This window comes from Salvia splendens, chromosome 11 (assembly GCF_004379255.2).
Source record: "Salvia splendens isolate huo1 chromosome 11, SspV2, whole genome shotgun sequence".
NCBI lineage: Eukaryota > Viridiplantae > Streptophyta > Magnoliopsida > Lamiales > Lamiaceae > Salvia > Salvia splendens.
In genome coordinates, this window is record NC_056042.1 from 1,053,606 (window position 1) to 1,069,864 (window position 16,259).

Below are 16,259 nucleotides of genomic sequence, written 5' to 3' on the forward strand. Positions count from 1 at the left end.
CAGCGTTGCGGGTGCCCTAAGCATCTCGAAAAAACCCTCCACCAAAAGCTCTTCCCAAGCCCCCTCCAATAAACATATTTTTTAGTTACCTACATTCATATACACAAAACGCAAATGAAGAATAAAATAAACATATTTTTATATATAATAAAAAGTTCGAATGACACCGACATTTTATAGTACGTTATATAATTAATTGTGGTTAGATCTAATTACTTCACTAAAATTAATAGAAACATTGAAATTAAATTAACAAAATATAAAAAATAAAAAATATGTGGCAACCGCAGCTGACTCGTTGGTAATTCTTCAAAACCTTTTTTCTATTTCTCCAGCATTTTCAAATTTCAATCTTCGGTTCGCAATTGCTCAAATTGGTTTTAAATTTCTATGTAAGTTTCAATCTTTTATATATTTCATTCAATTTTGTAATGATCCGTTGATTTTTACTGAGTAATTTCAGTGTTTATTGCACGTTTCCCCTTATTACCATGGTGAATTAGCTGTAAAATCGGTTGATGTGTGCGGTTGAATTAGTCTTTGAATTCACTGTTAGAATTCTATGTTACGCCCGCTGATTTGCTGAAAGGCCTTTGTTTTTAGATGGATTTTGATTAATGAAATGTGTATAATGAATCAGTGGTTTCCCAATCGCAGTTTTTGACAAACATTATGTTGCAATTATTCTAAGAAGTTGTTGAAATGTGGTGATGATTATGTGTAGTGATCGACACAATCCCTGGTAATCGGAATTTCTTAAACGAGCAGCGGCACTGATAGGAGCTAGTTAATTTGCCTCGTATCTCCTTTTACGTTGCTGAGCTAATGATGAAGCAAATTTAACATAGAATAGCTAGAAAATGATGTGCTTGTGGGTGTCCATACCTGAGGTAAAAGTATCGGCACGAGCAATACAGTGAACGGCGGATATTAATGTAGGAAATATTAGATTATAATGAGAGCATGTGGCTGATGATATTAGGATTGATGATAGATGTTGATGGCACTGCAATGAGCATTGGAAGCTTGAACTGTGCCAGCATCTGTCAACGGGAAGATATAGGATGTTGGAGAAGGAATAACTGGTGCTGACTTGAGATAGTGATATCCTAAAGTCAATAGGGGATATGATTCATTTCATGAACTTCAACGGTAGCGGTTGTTCTATTTGTAAAATGATAGAACTAGATTGGTAGGAAGATGATTCTGTTGAAGTGGGACATCCTGCCATATATACTTTGATATAACCCAAGTTTCTCTTTGGTTTTGTCATCTTTTGCGTAGATTAGTTTCTGCATCCCTTTCGCTATCTTGGTAACTAATAAAACTAAGATCATGCCACAGCCGTACATAGATAACACACTGCTGAAGCCGAGCATCTTATTCTCAGTCTTTTCAGAATATCATAATGAGGCTTTTGGACACCCCAACCCCCCAAAAAGTGAATAGAAAAAAAAGAATAAAAACATCAGATTAGAGGCTTTGCACTTAGCGGGAGCTTAAATTATACATAGGTGGATGAATGCATTGTGTGTATCTGAATTGTTGGAATAAGACGTGTTAAAATTCTTAATATCTTGTTCCACATCGACTTGGTAACGATCCTAGCTCACCTATAAAAATATGGATAACCCTCCCCCTTATAAGGCCTTTTAAGGGGTGATTGGCCAATTTCGATATCCGGTGTTGCAGGTGCAGGAACACCCCTAGAGCTACTTGGTTTAGGCGAGACCGGACAAATTGCATAAATCGAGCTGCCAATAACAACTTGTACATCCTCGGCTTCGCCTTTTTCATATCCCTGTTCTTGGATATGATTCACGTGTGATATAAACAACTCAATCTGACTATCGAATAATTCCTTCTTGGATTTGGATTCTTTGTTGTACAGAATACCTTGCCAAAAGTGATGAGGTGGCAGTGTAGTTCATACAGTGTCGACCACTTCAGATGAGATAGATGCGGCCAAAGATGCATCTGTATCGAGTCTATCTCTGGATTCCCATTTCCTTTTTCATTTAGTAGGTGAAACCATCCGAGGCGTAAGACCACTCCTCCAGCGTTTCTGTCAATCGGGAATGCTTTGTGTTGTAGCGTTAACAAGCGTATGCACTCCACTCTTTTCAATCCCAGCCTGTATATGTTCAGCAAGTATTCCTTTGCATTTAGAGGCGGAGCGTCTCTCATCCACTCCATATCCGTGCTCCCGAAGTTATCCACCAACTCCTTAAGGCAATCCTTTATCCATTCAGCTAAATTGTTGTTCTGTCCTCTTATCTGAATGGCCTTCGATATCTCTCCAACTCCGGCCCTCCTAACCGAATCCCAGTCAACAGCGTCTGATGCCTCGGACATCTTCTTCTCGTTCTGATATTTGGAGTGACAATCTTTCATATCATTCAGAAGTGCAGGGTTATGTTTTGTCTTGGTTCTCATCCTCAAAGTTTTATCTTCTTTTTCTTGACAACTTGGATAGATGTATGCTCTATTCTCGAAGAGTTCTTCCTTTTCTTGGCCACTCGGATAGATGCCGTTTCTAAGGCACGAAGCCTAGTTTGAGGCCTCATGAGACCATGATCTTCTAAGTACAAGGCTAAGGATATGAAGAAAATGGAGGAGATGTCAAAATGGCCGGAATCAAGCAACACAAATAATACTTACACTCTTACTCATACAAGGCATCATTGGCGACGCAATACAGAAACTCAAAATACAAATGAACAGGGAGGAGATGAAAAAGGCAAAGCCGATGATGTTAAAGTTGTTATTGGCAGCTCGACTTCTGCAATTGGTCCAGTCTCGCCTAAACCAAGCACCATTAGGGGTGTTCTTGCACCTGCAACACTGGACATCATTGCTAGATATGGCAAAGCTTCTGCTACGGATGCTAATGAGTACTCACATTCGAAAAAAGAGCATGCTACAGATCATTAAATCTTGATACGAGTGAGAATGAGTACGAGGCTAAGGATATTGGGCGCCCTCGGATTCTTCTCGCGTATAGGAGAACACATGCAAAAAATCTGGTTCAGGGCACTAAGAATAACAGATTGATCAGCAGCATTACCGCATTGCCTAATGAGCTCAATGATTCAACAGGACCAAACAAAATAGTGAAGGAAAAACTAGCCAAAACAAAAGAATCCAAATCCAAGAAGGAATTATTCGATAGTTAGATTGAGTTTTTTATGTCACGCGTGAATCATATCCAAGAACAAGGATATGAAAAAGGCAAAGCCGAGGATGTACAAGTTGTTATTGGCAGCTCGATTTCTGCAATTGGTCTGGTCTCGCCTAAACCAAGTAGCTCTAGGGGTGTTCCTGCACCTACAACACCGGATATCGTTGCTAGATATGGCAAAGCTTCTGCTACGGATGCTAATGAGTGCTCACATTCGAAAAAAAAGAACATGCTGCAGATCATTAAATCATGATACGAGTGAGAATGAGCACGAGGATAAGGCTGTTGGGCTCCCTCGGACTCTTCTCGCGTATAGGAGAAGACATGCAAAAAATCTCGTTGAGGGAACTCAGAATAACAAATTGATCAGTAGCATTACAACATTGCCAAATGAGCTCAATGGACCAAACAAGATTGTGAAGAAAAAACTAGCCAAAACAGTTTTAGAGAATGAAATCTTGAGAGCTACTGAATGCAATGGAGAGCGTGATGAGAAAGAAGTACAGATTGAGTTGTTTATGTCACGCATCAATCATATCCAAGGTGAAAGAAAATTTTTCGAGTGGAAAGGTTCTGTTATGGACTCTATAGTTGGAGCATATCTTGCACAAAACGTGAATGATACGATTTCAAGCCCGGCCTTCATGTCGCTAGCTGCTAAGTTTCCGAGAAATGCAGCCAGCGCTGTGCATAAGGGGGAGGGTTATCCATACGTTTATAGGTGAGCTAAGATCGTTACCAAGTCGATGTGGGACAAGATATTAAGAATTTTGACAAGAAGCATTGTATTTGTTCAGTTATTAGCAATATTTTTCCTTCGTGAATTCAAAACTGATTAAAGTTAAAGTGATTGAAGAATGACGTCAAAGGGGAATTTCATCTTCCAGGGTGCACTGAGCTAACCATTGGTGTCTATATCGAGTCATTCATCATACTTTGCTGAGAGCAAGCATGGATAAGAAGTTGAAGGTGTACATCTGGGACATGGACGAGACTCTTATTTTGCTCAAATCTTTACTGACTGGGACATATGCTGAGGCTTTTAATGGTCTAAAGGATGTGAAAAATGGTGTAAATCTTGGAAAACTTTGGGAGAACCATATTCTTAAACTATGTGACACACATTTCTTTTATGATCAAGTAAGTGAATGTTTTATTTTTTGCTTTGTTCATATTTCCGCATTGGTGTATTTGCTACTTTTAGCTGACATATGAGATGATTATTTAGATTGAGAGCTTTAATCAACCGTATCTTGATTTCTTGAACCAATATGATGACGGCGCAGACCTCTCTGGTTACAACTTTAGTCAGGATGGTTTTGGCCCGCTACTTGATGACCTTAACAAACGTAAATTGGCTTACCGTCACCGCATTGTAGCTGAGAAGTATAGAAAGGTACATTGTAGATTAGGGACTTTTCCATTTCTCTTTTGGTTCAAGAACATTAACATGTATAAAGCATCTAACTTTGCTTATAATTTTTCCCAAGTCCTCACTGCTCAGACTATTTCTCATGAGTTTATTTACAAATTCAAAAGGATTTATGAACATAATGTTTCCACATAGACATAGGACGAAGTCATGATATGCTGATCTATATTTCATAACAACATTATGTTATTGCAGGGGTTGCATAGTATTCTTAATCAAGATATCATAAGATTGTGGGAAAGTTTGTATGACTTGACTGACACTTACACAGAGAGGTGGCTTTCTTCAGGTAAAAGTGTTCTCTCTGTGTGTACAAGATGATTTGTATAAGTTTCTTGAACTACTAGAGATAATAATTTGCTGGTAACATAATCTGCAAGAAGAGACAAACTTGTCAATACCTGGATAGTGTATTTGTGTTAACGAGCTAACTGCCTCAAAGTTCATTGGTGTCCTTTGTATTTCTACTTATATTAATGAGCTAAAAGGCTGCTTTTTTCGACAAGGTTACTTATTTAATCGAGAGTATAGCATGAGACTAGAACTGGTGTGAACTAGATTTGGCAAAAGTGAGTTTCATTTGGTTCACTGCATTTCTTTTAGGTTAGTTTTGGCTTTCTTAATGAAGCCAAATATGATAAATTTGAATTTCACTAACTTTATTGTATTTTATTTTGGATATCACCTTTCCTTCTCAGAGAAGAACAAATTGTTTTATGCTTTTGTTTAGGGAAGCTTTTGAATCATTTTTATCATATTGATATACTTCCTAATTGTTGTTTATACTCGATACAGCTAGGGCCTGCTTGGAGCAGTGTGCAGGCCGGAGAAGAGAATCGACACCCTCCTCAAACGCAGATGGTGCTAATGATGCTGCATTTGAGCACATCAATGTCTTAGTAACCTCGGGACCTCTCATACCCAGCTTGGTCAAATGCCTATTCTATCGGCTTGATAATATGATTACTTGCGACAATGGTTTGTTAACTCTCCCATTACTTTAAGAACGCTATCTATGCTCTTAAGAATGCCGATTCTGGCCTTTGCTAATTGATTCTTGCTTTCCAGTCTATAGCTCGCTGGATGTGGGGAAGCCCCAGTGTTTCACATGGATCAAAGAGCGCTTTGGAGGGCCGAATGTCCAATTCTGTGCTATCGGGGATGGCTGGGAAGAATGCGAAGCTGCTGAATCTATGAAATGGCCGTTTGTTCAGATCGATCCACAGCCAAATGGTCTCCACAGGTTCCCAGGTCTCAACTCCGGAGAGCTGAAGCACTATTTTTCGATCGTGTATGGAGATGATGATAATGAAGATAGTAGAAAAACAAAAGAGTTGTTATAACAATGGGTTCTTTCCTGTTAAGCAGAATACATTATTTGGATTTCTATGTTGGCTGTATTTTGTGCAATTTCCTATATGAAACCTCCTCGTGAAAGATGAGATTATTTATCATATAATATATTTCAGTCATTTGAACATATTTGCATTACAATAACATCGAACTATTGTACAAAATAATCAACAAATACATGATTCACATGGAGTAGTAGTTCAAGGGGACACAACACCCTGCACCGATCATTAGGGTCGGTCACCTCATATGGCACGCTGCTGCACCCGAAGCTTTACCAGCGACCATCCTTCGTTTCTCCTTCCTATAATTCACACGCAGCTTTGGGGACTTGGCTTTCGTAATCTCTTTGGCTGACCTGTTCATTCAGAGAAGACGTATCAGAAAACGCAGCACTCGCCAAAAATGACTTTGGAACAAGAATTGGTGTTAGATGCATACTTCTGTGGTAAGAAAGGATGATTGAAATTAGGTACTGGTCTTGCATGAGGAACCAAAGTCCTCCTCAGCTGTTTCAAAGCCTTCTCTTCCTCCATCTGTAATGTATTTTTTTTACATTGAATTAGATCTTTTATAATATTAAGTGACACAAGTTGAATGGATTTTAGGAGTATTTAAAAGAAATGTATGTTGCTCACCATCTTTGCAGCTTCTGTCTCCTCTCTGTACCTCTTGTAGACCATTTCTTTCTCCTTTATCTGGTTATAAATATAATAAGGATGGTAAAAAAACACAACTTTTGGCAGACTGTTTCTTATTGAAAAAGAGGGTAACCTTTTTATCGAATTCTGCTCGATCAACAGCCCTGTTTTCGACATGTAGATTGAACTCTTGAACCTCTGTGAGGGGCTTTCGCTCTTTCTCCGGGAGTGGAATCGGGTCCCTGATTTTGATAGATATTAAAAGTTCGACATAATCAGCGAGAGCCATAATAATAGGAAAGCCGAAAAATGGAAATAAACAAACATTATGTTTCATTGAGTTCATACTCTTTCAAGATAGGCTGGGCTTTGAATCTTCTCATCTCAGCTTCTTCCATTTCCATCCTCATCCTTTCCTCCATCTCTCTCTGCATCTCCTGTTCATGCCTTGCCAAACTTTCCAATTCGAATGGCTCTGGTTTCGTGCATGGCTTCACCTCTGGCTTTGGCGGAATCTGCAGTGGAGAGAAAATTACATGTTACAGCTTTCTTTCATCACATCAATGAACGAGAGATAAAAGATAGTAGTACTAGTTATATATGCATACCACAGGATAATCAGTTGTGTATGGATATGGATGAGCTCTCGGTATCCTAGCCCTCTCCTCTTCTAACTGTTTCTGCAAGAGTTCATCAGCTATCCTTCGCTCTTTCTCCGCCCCTCTTTCCTGATGAAGTAGGAAAAAAATAAATTGAAGTAGTAGAAAACAAACACCAATGGATTTATTCATGAGAAGGTGTCTGTACCTCTGTGTGGAGATGGAATGGACTTGGTGCAGTAATTCTTGGAAGAGGTTTTTCACGTTGAGATTCCGAACATAATGAAAGCTGAAAGGAGTAGGAAAAGGAAGCAATATTTAGCTACATAACTAACTAACTTGCTAAACACAAAAAAAAGGGCTTAGGAAAACACGGTTCTGCTACCTTATCGAAGAGGTCTACAACAGCAGTTGGTGGAGGAGGGATTCTTTTATCTATGGAAAAATTAAATTCCTGTGGAATGGTAACTTGCTTCTTCATGTTACAGAAGATTCCCATGTCCCCTTTACTCTCAAATATCTGTACAATCGAAAATTTCTTAAACAACGGTGTTTGAGCAAAAAATCAATATTTTAACAGAAGTTGTGGTAATGAATATACCTTTCTATTCAAAGGCCTTGCCTTGAAATGTGGAATATTTTCAAGCTCCTCCTTCTCTAACTCCTCAGAACTTTTGATCCCGGGAGGACGCGCTCGTAGAGATGTATGAAGAACAGGTGGTTTCGGAGTAGTAAGATGACTTGGTTTCCACTGATGGCTCTGCAAAAAACAAGGGTGTGTATATGATGAATTTTATGCCTCGTGGAAAACCAAGGCGATAAGAACTGATGATTACTCGACCGTAGCTTTACCTCTGTGGATTCAACCGAGGCCACAGTAGATGTTTCTGCATTCTGAGTGGCTCGTGACATTGTTTCTAGATGGAATTCCTGTCCAAATGAAGACATTGTTTCATATAATCTGGTTGAATAATATTTAATTTTTCCTAACTTTCACTGAGTAAAGACGTCCGTCTACCTTAAACTCCGGAAGCTGGGGTGTGCTTCTTGGCAATGGTGGTAAAGATGGGGCCTCAAAGATCTGCTGACAAGACAAAACTGGTAAGGATGAACATACATGTCTCAAATGTGTTTCAAAAACTCTTTGAAATCGATGATTTTTCTACCTTTTTGTTCAGTGGACGAGCCTTGAACTTAGGGAGCTTAGCCATCATCTCTTCCTCAATCTCTGCTGAGCTTTTGATTTTAACAGAACGCAAGCGCTGAGACGTTTCGAATTCAGGTGTTTTAGGCCTTGTCAGTGTAAGCTTCGGCTTCCTCTGCATTGCTCCAGCAGCAATACTCTGAGAAAGAGAACAAGACACATCTCTTGTCCCTGATTGGAATTTCTTCATCATTTCTGCCGTAGAAACAAATGGCGCTGCTGGTTCTCGAACGTACATCTAAACAATAAATTGACAGTTCAGCATCCTGACAACAACATTCTTCATGAAAGAAAGCAATACAACACTTGAATTAACACTGTCTTACCTTTCTATCTTCTTTATGAGTTTTAGCAGTTGCAGGGCAGAAGCTGGAGCTGCTGCTGACCATTCCAGTTCTTGTTTTGTGAGGCAGATTCGAAGGTTTGTTGACTGTAAGAATCTGAAAATAACATCATCAAAACCACACGTTAAATAAAGCGAAAATTCGAAAACCATGAAGTTGCAGTATAGCATCTATCTACCTGTCTAGACTTTCCTCCATCCAGTTTTTGCCTCTTTATGGCACGGTTTTCATGGGCAAAGTTGGGAGTTCCGACAATGTTCTTATTGCCATTTGTTTCCCTGAGAAAAACTACCAGTTCTTAGCACATGATTATACATGATTAACTAAACAAAGAAAACATACTACAAACAAATCCACACCTTCTAACACTAGAAGGTTTAGCACTCTTTGCTTGTGATTTCGGTAGCTGTTTCGTTGAACTAATGGCTGAAGAATTTTTCAGCATACTAGCAATCTTTTTTGCTGTCTGAAGCTTCCTATCATCCCTCGGCTTTTGTGGTGCTGGAGTGCAGCAAATCTCGGGTCCTAACAGCACAAATGACCTAATTCAGACACGACTCAAGAAGAAACGTATTCTACGCAAACTCATGAAGAAAAAGTGGGTGACTGACTGACCTTGGACAGCAGCCTCCTTAGGGACAGAGCCTTGTGCAATGCTGATCAATCGGAAACAGAAAACACCGTTGCTCGTTAGACTGTGTAACTGACTACCTAAACCATTAAGAACAAGTTGTGCAAGAAAAAGAACATACTTTTGCTTTTGCTGAGAGCATGAGCTTCCTACATTAGGTGTTGTTGTCTTCTCAATTTCCTTACAAGTTCGAACTTCCTCCGTTGCTTCTGTTGAAATCTCAGTTGCTTTATGTCTGTAATGTAGGTAAACAATCAGACGCTTCCTCTGAAGAAATATAACAGCAACAACACAAAGTAATTAAGTGTACTAACAATGTAGGAGTTGATTCTTGAGCAGAATTTGATGAACTCTCAGATGATTTTGGCACCTGAAACAAATAGAACATTTTACATTTGTCACATATATACATATATCCACATAACATTCATATGATAAATAAGTCACAAACAAAATATAAAAATCCACCTTCTGCATTTGCTGTTCTTCATTGAAATTGCAAAGAATCTGTTGAACTGTTCTTGTAGCTCTGATTCTAGGCATAAATGCTGCAAAACCAAAAAAATACTAAACATGAATCCTCACTTAGGCTAACTAACTATAGACAATTATCTTCAAGAAAAAACTTTTCATGATCAATTAGTTTCCAACTATCAACTTTTTCACTCTTGCTACGTAAAGACTTTACAGATAATAAACACAATTCATACAAAATGTTTCGTCATTATTTAATGATCATACAAAAGTTTGAAATTTTCATAAATAATACTACAAAAGGTTTCATTCGCATTTTATTTCAATACATTTCATAAAACGATGATGAAACAAATACTGCAATTTCCACCAAATTTTCCAGAAAATGCTAGTTACCAAGCCACTAAAAACCCCATAGATCACAAAACAAAAGTTAAAAAGGTTCAAAGCAAGATATTTAGGAAGAAAATAATCTACAATCCCTAAATTTACCACTCTCAAAATTCAATAGGGGGAAACAAATTAACATCGAAATTAAGCAAAGAGGGGAAGCAGACGCACGAGAAGGGGCGTGAGCGAGGGCGCTCTCGAACCAGAGCTCCGCCCTACAAACTTCCTCGGCAGTCTCCTCCTTCAGGAAATCGTGAAATCGCGGCGCCGAAAACTCGTACGCCTCGTCGATCATGGATAGATTACTTGATTCCTCCGCCGCCGCCATTCAATCGATCAAACAACCGACGATTTCCGGTAATTCGCAGTGTAACTGGTGAGTGTGGATTTAGAGAGAGAAGGATATTAACGTTTTGGATTTGTTTAACGGTCGAATTTTGAAAAAGGGAAATGTGGAGCTGGTGACTGTTATATATTGATGTGCCAACGGCTAGAAACCATATCCATTTCTATTTATTTGGACATAATATTAAGAAAAAATAAATTATTTCATAAACATTTAAGGGGCTAAATTCTAATTTATTTTCCTGGGTGATATTGAAAATTGTGACATCGATTAAAATTTGATATAACTTCATGGTTTGTTTCTACTGGAGTACAATTTTCCAAACATTTAATTATGTGGTTTATTTTTTGTGTTTCTTAATTAAACAGAATAAATTTAGGTGTAAAAGTAAACGAGGTCGTGTTTGGAGCGGTTGGATAGCATAAATTTCATTTAATGTACCCAAATTATATTATTGTATATACAAAGTAAATAATGATAAAAAAATATATTGTAGCAAAATTATGTCAAATATAACGTAAACTATGTTGTACTGGTTCCAAATTCATACGAGGACCACTATTGGTTCAAGCAATCATATTATAGTAGTTGTTAAACAGTTAATTTACAGAAGTATATTATTATTTAGTATTAATTAATTTTGACCAAAATGGACTCCATTTAGGGGTATGAGTTAATTGGGTATATAGTTTATAGTATAATTATACCATATTTAATCACCAAGTAATCTTATTACACCAAAATGTCGAGGTATCAAATATCATAATCAGAATTTTTATAAGACAAGATTTGATCACATCTATTTTAGTTTTTGAACAAACATTTATCTCAAAAGGGCCTAGCTAAAACCTATAAGGCCATAAAGAGTTAAAAGCTAATTTGGCCCATTTACTATAGCTAACATAAAATTCCAAATTAGTAGCACTAGAAAAAACCATTCACCCCAAGCTTTCAACCAACATCCCTTAATTGGATAATTTCCTAAAATAAAATAATACTCGGTCCGTCCACCATTACGAGTCTCATTTGAATTCGTCACAGGTTTTAAGTGATGAAAAAGAAAGTGAGTGAGAAATGATATTGGAATGTGAAGTCCATTTTTATATTAATTTTATAATAAAATGCAAATGAAATAAATTAACAGAAAGTGGTATCATTTATTAATAAAAGTAAATCGAAAATTCTAATGGTGAATAAACTAAAATGATAAATCAGGATTCCTAATAGCTAACAGAAAGATTAATATTATTAAAATTTCTTTTGTAGAGACCTAATGTTACTACAAAGAGGCCAAATTAAAATTAAAGCTCTATCCTTTATAGTTAATTGGCGCCACCTTTTCGGTCTAAAAGTCAAAACTGTCGACTAATAATATCTTTATCGATGAATTAAACAGCTAGTAACAGTAATAAATAAATTGGTCTAATAAAAATTCAATCTTTTTGTGCATCGCTGAATAATTGAGTTCCATTTTTTTTCTGAGAAAGAGACAGCCATGACAGGAGGAAGAGAAATCTTCAATAAGATGAAGGTTACTTCTCCCTCTTTCTCTCTCCTGCTATTTATTGAGTAATTTGTAACATTTTACGAGTTCTTGAACCGTTTATTTGCAGTTTTTTTTCTTACTTTCTTTACTCCTATCTCTGTGTGTAGTTTCTGTTTATGTTAGGGGGGTTTTGTTGGTTAGTGTAAAGGGATGTTGGAAAATGTTGTGTAAGTTTGTGCAAAACTTTGATCTGCATAGATTGAATCAAGAAATGGTCTAAATTTGTGATTTTTTTTGGTAAGTTTGCTGCAGAGGAAAAATGGATGTTGTTGTGTCAGTACACATCCTTATTGGGAAAATTTGAGGGTTGAAGTTTGGGGGAAAAAAACAACTTGCTGATTGCTATCTCTTTCTGTATTGTGGAGGCTTATTAATATGATTGCATTTGATGATTGTAGTGAAGCTTCCCTATGTTCTGTTATTGTGAATCATAAAGAAATTATGGATTCGAAGTTGTTGACACACTTTTTAGGCGATTACATTCGAAAAGAGCGTTCTTGGTCGCTTACTTGGCTTCCGATTTGGGGAAATGATGGGTAATCTAATGTGGCTGATGATATGATGCCAACAATTTGATATGTTAGTTGCTTTTTCTGTATGTGGTGAAGTTGTTCATTCACTTTTTAGGCGACAACATTCGAAAAAGAGCGTTCTTGGTTGCTTACTTGGCTTCCGATTCTTGATAATGATCGGTAATCTGATGTGGCTGATGTTATGATGCTAATCTGATATGGCCATTGTTTTTTTCTGTTCATGTGGTGAAATGTTGATGCAATTTTTACTGATTACGTTTTTGGTCGCTTACTTGGCTTCCGATTCTTGATGTTGATCGTATAATAGATCTAGGCTGATGATATGATGCCAATCTGATATGTCAACTGTTGATTCACTTTTTAGATGGTAATAGATATAGCCGATTAGTGTTTTTGATCGCTTACTTGGCTTCCGATTCTTGGTAATGATCGGTTATCTGATAATATGATGCTAATCTGATATGTTATCTGTTGATTCACTTTTTATACTGTGATAGATATAGCCTTTTAGTGTTTTTGGTCGCTTACTTGGCTTCCGATTCTTGGTAATGATCGGTTATCTGATATAGGCTGATGATATGATTCAAATCTGATATATGCCACTTGCATTTTCTGTTTATGTGGTGAAGATGGTCGTTTTTTGTGTTCGGGTTTGGGCTTTTCATCCTTCATTGATGACAGTTACGAAGTCTAGCTCAACTTTTGTGTTCGGGTTTGTTCTTTTTGTGTCTGTAGCTAAGCATCTGTGTATTTCCAGTTGTTGTTTAGACACCACTAGTGATCGTTCAACTTTAACCTCTCTTTCCGATTCAGGAAAAGGCGTGCTTCTCCACTCCTCTCACGCCCGATGCAAAGAAAGGCGGCAGCAAATTTGCCAAGCACGTTACTCACGGCTCCCATCTAGCGAAAGGAAAGGCGAATCACGCCATGGAAGACTATCTAGTTTCAGAACTCAAGATGGTAGACGAGCACGAGTTGGGCATGTTTGCTATCTACGACGGACACATGGGGCACGACGTTGCAAGTTACCTGCAGCTTCACCTCTTCGACACTATATTGAACGAGGTATGGTGCTACATTTCCCGTTTCCTCAGTAACATTCCTCATACTATTTCTTATATTCCAACAGAGCGATTTCTGGACCGACCCAAAAAATGCACTAAAGAACGCGTATCAGAAGATGGATAAGGTAATATTAGAGAAATCGGGTCAACTGGGGAAAGGAGGGTCGACAGCAGTAACTGCGATATTGATCAATGGACAGAAGCTCGTGGTTGCAAACGTAGGAGACTCCCGGGCTGTCATCAGCAAGAAGGGTGTCGCCAAACAACTATCTGTCGACCATGAACCTAGCAGGGAAAGGAAGTTCATCGAGAGCAAGGGTGGATTCGTATCAAACCTGCCCGGTACATAATCATTCTACCAAATAATCCCTCCTTTTTGTTTCCAAAATATCAATTGTAATCTATTTCTCAACTGCCACAGGCGACGTCCCTCGCGTTGATGGCCAGCTGGCGGTGGCGAGGGCGTTTGGCGACAAGAGCTTGAAGAGGCACATGACCTCGGAGCCTGATATAGCGTTTGAGGCCATAGACGATGACGATGCTGAGTTCGTTATCTTAGCAAGCGATGGATTGTGGAATGTGATCATTTGATAAACTTCTCTTCGGTTCGATTAGCAACAAGAGAAGTTATGAGTCATGCATTGTCTTTACTTCTCCTAAACTTTTGTAGGTCATATCGAACCAGGAAGCGGTCGACTCCATCAAGGCGATCAAGGACCCTCACGCTGCAGCGAAGCATCTCGTGGATGAGGCGGTGTCGAGGAAGAGCAAGGACGACATCTCCTGCATCGTTGTGAGGTTTCATTAGCCTTTGATTTGATCAGTTTCAATGCTCCCAAAGCTGTTAAATAGGATTTGAAGAAGATTGGGACATACTTGTGTATAATGTTATAATTCCAAAAATTATGTGATTCTATACTTTTGTCGTATATCGGCATTGCGTTTTCGCGTCTTCATCCGGTCTTCGTGTTTTTCTTGCCTTCGTGCTGTGTACCATGTCCGACTCGGGTAATGAAGATGTTGGATCGTGTTGTTATTGTTTCGTGTGTTTATTTTAATGTACAAATCATCAAACTGATTCGATTTCCGATCTTAATCTTTAAAACATTGCTTTATGCAAGAGAGAATAAAGCATAAGCGTTTTTTGACTCAATGTCAGAGATTCAGGTGGGGTAAGTGGTCGGCCGACTCCATCGTTAGCCATGAGAGTAAAAAAAAAACTACTCCCTCCGTTCCAAGATATTAAATTCGTATTCCACTTTGGGATGTCCCAACACACTTGAATCATTTCTATTTATAGTAAAAAATTAAGGAATTTAAGTATGATTTGGCTACAGTTTAACACTTTTATTACAATTAGCATTATTACCATCACATCACTTAATCTACTTTATTACAAACTTCACCTACACCACTAAACAACACCTCCTAAATTTCTATATAAAAAAAAATGAGTTTAATATCTTGAGAAAATTTCTATACACAAAAAAATGAGTCTAATATCTTGAGACGGAGGGAGTACGTTAAATCCTAGTCGTGAAGCTACCACCGAACTCATGATGCAGAAGCTCGGCCGATATTTATGAGTTTTCTGATCACTATCAGCCAGCGATGGCTGTTACACCGCCTCTGTATTTCTAACCCCGATGATGCCACGTGCGTGCCACGTGGTTATCAAATGCTGATGGGTCCAACAGCAGAGCTGAGGCCCAAACTTTGAGCCCATCATTACGCAACCAACTTCCATTTAACTCTTCCATCTTTCAGTGCAAACATACAAAATTCTTGCAATTTTCGAGATACTCCTTTTACTGGATGACACGTGTCCGCCTCCACCAAAATCAACCTCTTCTTTGACCAATTGTATTCATGGGATCAAAATGAGATATGACAAAATAGTGAAGCAATGCAGGTGTTACACTTCAGTGTTTCGTTTAAACTTATGTAAATTTCATGTGTGGATTTGTCACAATGCACATTCGGATTAAGCGTTACATTAAAAAAAATTAAAATAGACCAATGGGTCGTAGCGCAGTTGGCAGCAAGAAGCTATAATAACCTCGAGGTCTCGAGCACCTGCTGGGAGACTTTCAACCTTAATTCGCAAACTCGATCGAGCAAGATTAGTAGACGAGTTCGGTATACATATGGTCAAACAAAAAAAATAACTAAATTAAATATTTACTCCTTTTTATTGTGGCACAAACTATTGATCAAAGCTCGGCAAATATTAGAAATATTGAATTTGTTTGTAAAATAGGGAGCATTACTTGTTCTTTTGGCCAATTAAAATCTCATTTTATCATTTTATGCCTTCTGATTTATACGGTTCATATTTTTTTAAATTTGTGCTAGAAAAAAATAGATTTAGAGGGAGTATCATTTGTTAGATTGTCAATTTTTGTACGTAAAAGAATTTCTTTTTTTTAAAGCCACTTTAGTGGTATGATCCAAGGAAGAAAAGGGAGTCACATTTATTGGCATGGAGTAACTTTTTTTTCCTTTCTAACTATATATCTTA

At 38.0% G+C, this 16,259-nt stretch overlaps 3 protein-coding genes across 7 annotated transcripts; 2 read left to right on the forward strand and 1 right to left on the reverse strand.

Annotated features, from left to right (window-relative positions):
- The first annotated feature begins 243 nt into the window (after positions 1–243).
- LOC121755545 (eyes absent homolog) lies at positions 244–6,093 on the forward strand. 3 transcript variants are annotated; one of them, XM_042150853.1, is made up of 6 exons: positions 244–301; positions 4,069–4,321; positions 4,410–4,577; positions 4,809–4,902; positions 5,409–5,591; positions 5,682–6,093. In XM_042150853.1, the coding sequence occupies exons 2-6, from the start codon at positions 4,133–4,135 to the stop codon at positions 5,954–5,956; spliced, it is 909 nt and encodes a 302-aa protein (XP_042006787.1). In that variant the 5' UTR covers positions 244–301; positions 4,069–4,132; the 3' UTR covers positions 5,957–6,093. The 3 variants fall into 3 exon arrangements, with proteins under 3 accessions (XP_042006787.1, XP_042006785.1, XP_042006786.1); XM_042150851.1 differs by having other exon boundaries at positions 255–392; XM_042150852.1 differs by lacking the exon at positions 244–301 and adding an exon at positions 3,770–3,902.
- Positions 6,046–10,672, reverse strand: LOC121755544 (protein TPX2-like). Its single transcript, XM_042150850.1, has 20 exons — positions 10,421–10,672; positions 9,854–9,933; positions 9,700–9,755; positions 9,507–9,620; positions 9,370–9,410; positions 9,114–9,279; positions 8,933–9,032; positions 8,737–8,850; positions 8,373–8,648; positions 8,225–8,287; positions 8,059–8,136; positions 7,808–7,966; positions 7,592–7,726; positions 7,415–7,495; positions 7,216–7,335; positions 6,956–7,122; positions 6,741–6,849; positions 6,605–6,664; positions 6,408–6,502; positions 6,046–6,324 (listed from the first exon to the last, which is right to left on the reverse strand). Exons 1-20 carry the CDS (start codon positions 10,575–10,577, stop codon positions 6,207–6,209), a joined length of 2,289 nt encoding a protein of 762 aa, XP_042006784.1. The 5' UTR covers positions 10,578–10,672; the 3' UTR covers positions 6,046–6,206.
- A 1,341-nt stretch (positions 10,673–12,013) lies between these two features.
- On the forward strand, positions 12,014–14,667 carry LOC121755546 (probable protein phosphatase 2C 58). 3 transcript variants are annotated; one of them, XM_042150857.1, is made up of 6 exons: positions 12,168–12,677; positions 12,769–12,833; positions 13,488–13,739; positions 13,804–14,080; positions 14,160–14,317; positions 14,409–14,667. In XM_042150857.1, the coding sequence occupies exons 3-6, from the start codon at positions 13,602–13,604 to the stop codon at positions 14,544–14,546; spliced, it is 711 nt and encodes a 236-aa protein (XP_042006791.1). In that variant the 5' UTR covers positions 12,168–12,677; positions 12,769–12,833; positions 13,488–13,601; the 3' UTR covers positions 14,547–14,667. The 3 variants fall into 3 exon arrangements, with proteins under 3 accessions (XP_042006788.1, XP_042006791.1, XP_042006790.1); XM_042150854.1 differs by lacking the exons at positions 12,168–12,677; positions 12,769–12,833 and adding an exon at positions 12,014–12,126; XM_042150856.1 differs by lacking the exon at positions 12,769–12,833.
- The last annotated feature ends 1,592 nt before the right edge of the window (positions 14,668–16,259 follow it).

What these genes read in the sequence shown, in the direction of transcription:
- LOC121755545 (XM_042150853.1), top strand. Translation starts at nt 4,133, where the DNA reads ATGGATAAGAAGTTGAAGGTGTACATCTGGGACATGGACGAGACTCTT. An exon ending in CACATTTCTTTTATGATCAA is followed by an intron (nt 4,322 to 4,409) that starts GTAAGTGAATGT and finishes ATGATTATTTAG; the next exon opens with ATTGAGAGCTTTAATCAACC. An exon ending in TATGATTACTTGCGACAATG is followed by an intron (nt 5,592 to 5,681) that starts GTTTGTTAACTC and finishes CTTGCTTTCCAG; the next exon opens with TCTATAGCTCGCTGGATGTG.
- LOC121755544 (XM_042150850.1), bottom strand. Translation starts at nt 10,577, where the DNA reads ATGGCGGCGGCGGAGGAATCAAGTAATCTATCCATGATCGACGAGGCG. An exon ending in CCCAGCTTCCGGAGTTTAAG is followed by an intron (nt 8,137 to 8,224) that starts GTAGACGGACGT and finishes TCATTTGGACAG; the next exon opens with GAATTCCATCTAGAAACAAT. An exon ending in ACACAACTGATTATCCTGTG is followed by an intron (nt 7,123 to 7,215) that starts GTATGCATATAT and finishes TCTCCACTGCAG; the next exon opens with ATTCCGCCAAAGCCAGAGGT.
- LOC121755546 (XM_042150854.1), top strand. Translation starts at nt 12,091, where the DNA reads ATGACAGGAGGAAGAGAAATCTTCAATAAGATGAAG. An exon ending in TCGACACTATATTGAACGAG is followed by an intron (nt 13,740 to 13,803) that starts GTATGGTGCTAC and finishes ATATTCCAACAG; the next exon opens with AGCGATTTCTGGACCGACCC. An exon ending in ATTCGTATCAAACCTGCCCG is followed by an intron (nt 14,081 to 14,159) that starts GTACATAATCAT and finishes CAACTGCCACAG; the next exon opens with GCGACGTCCCTCGCGTTGAT.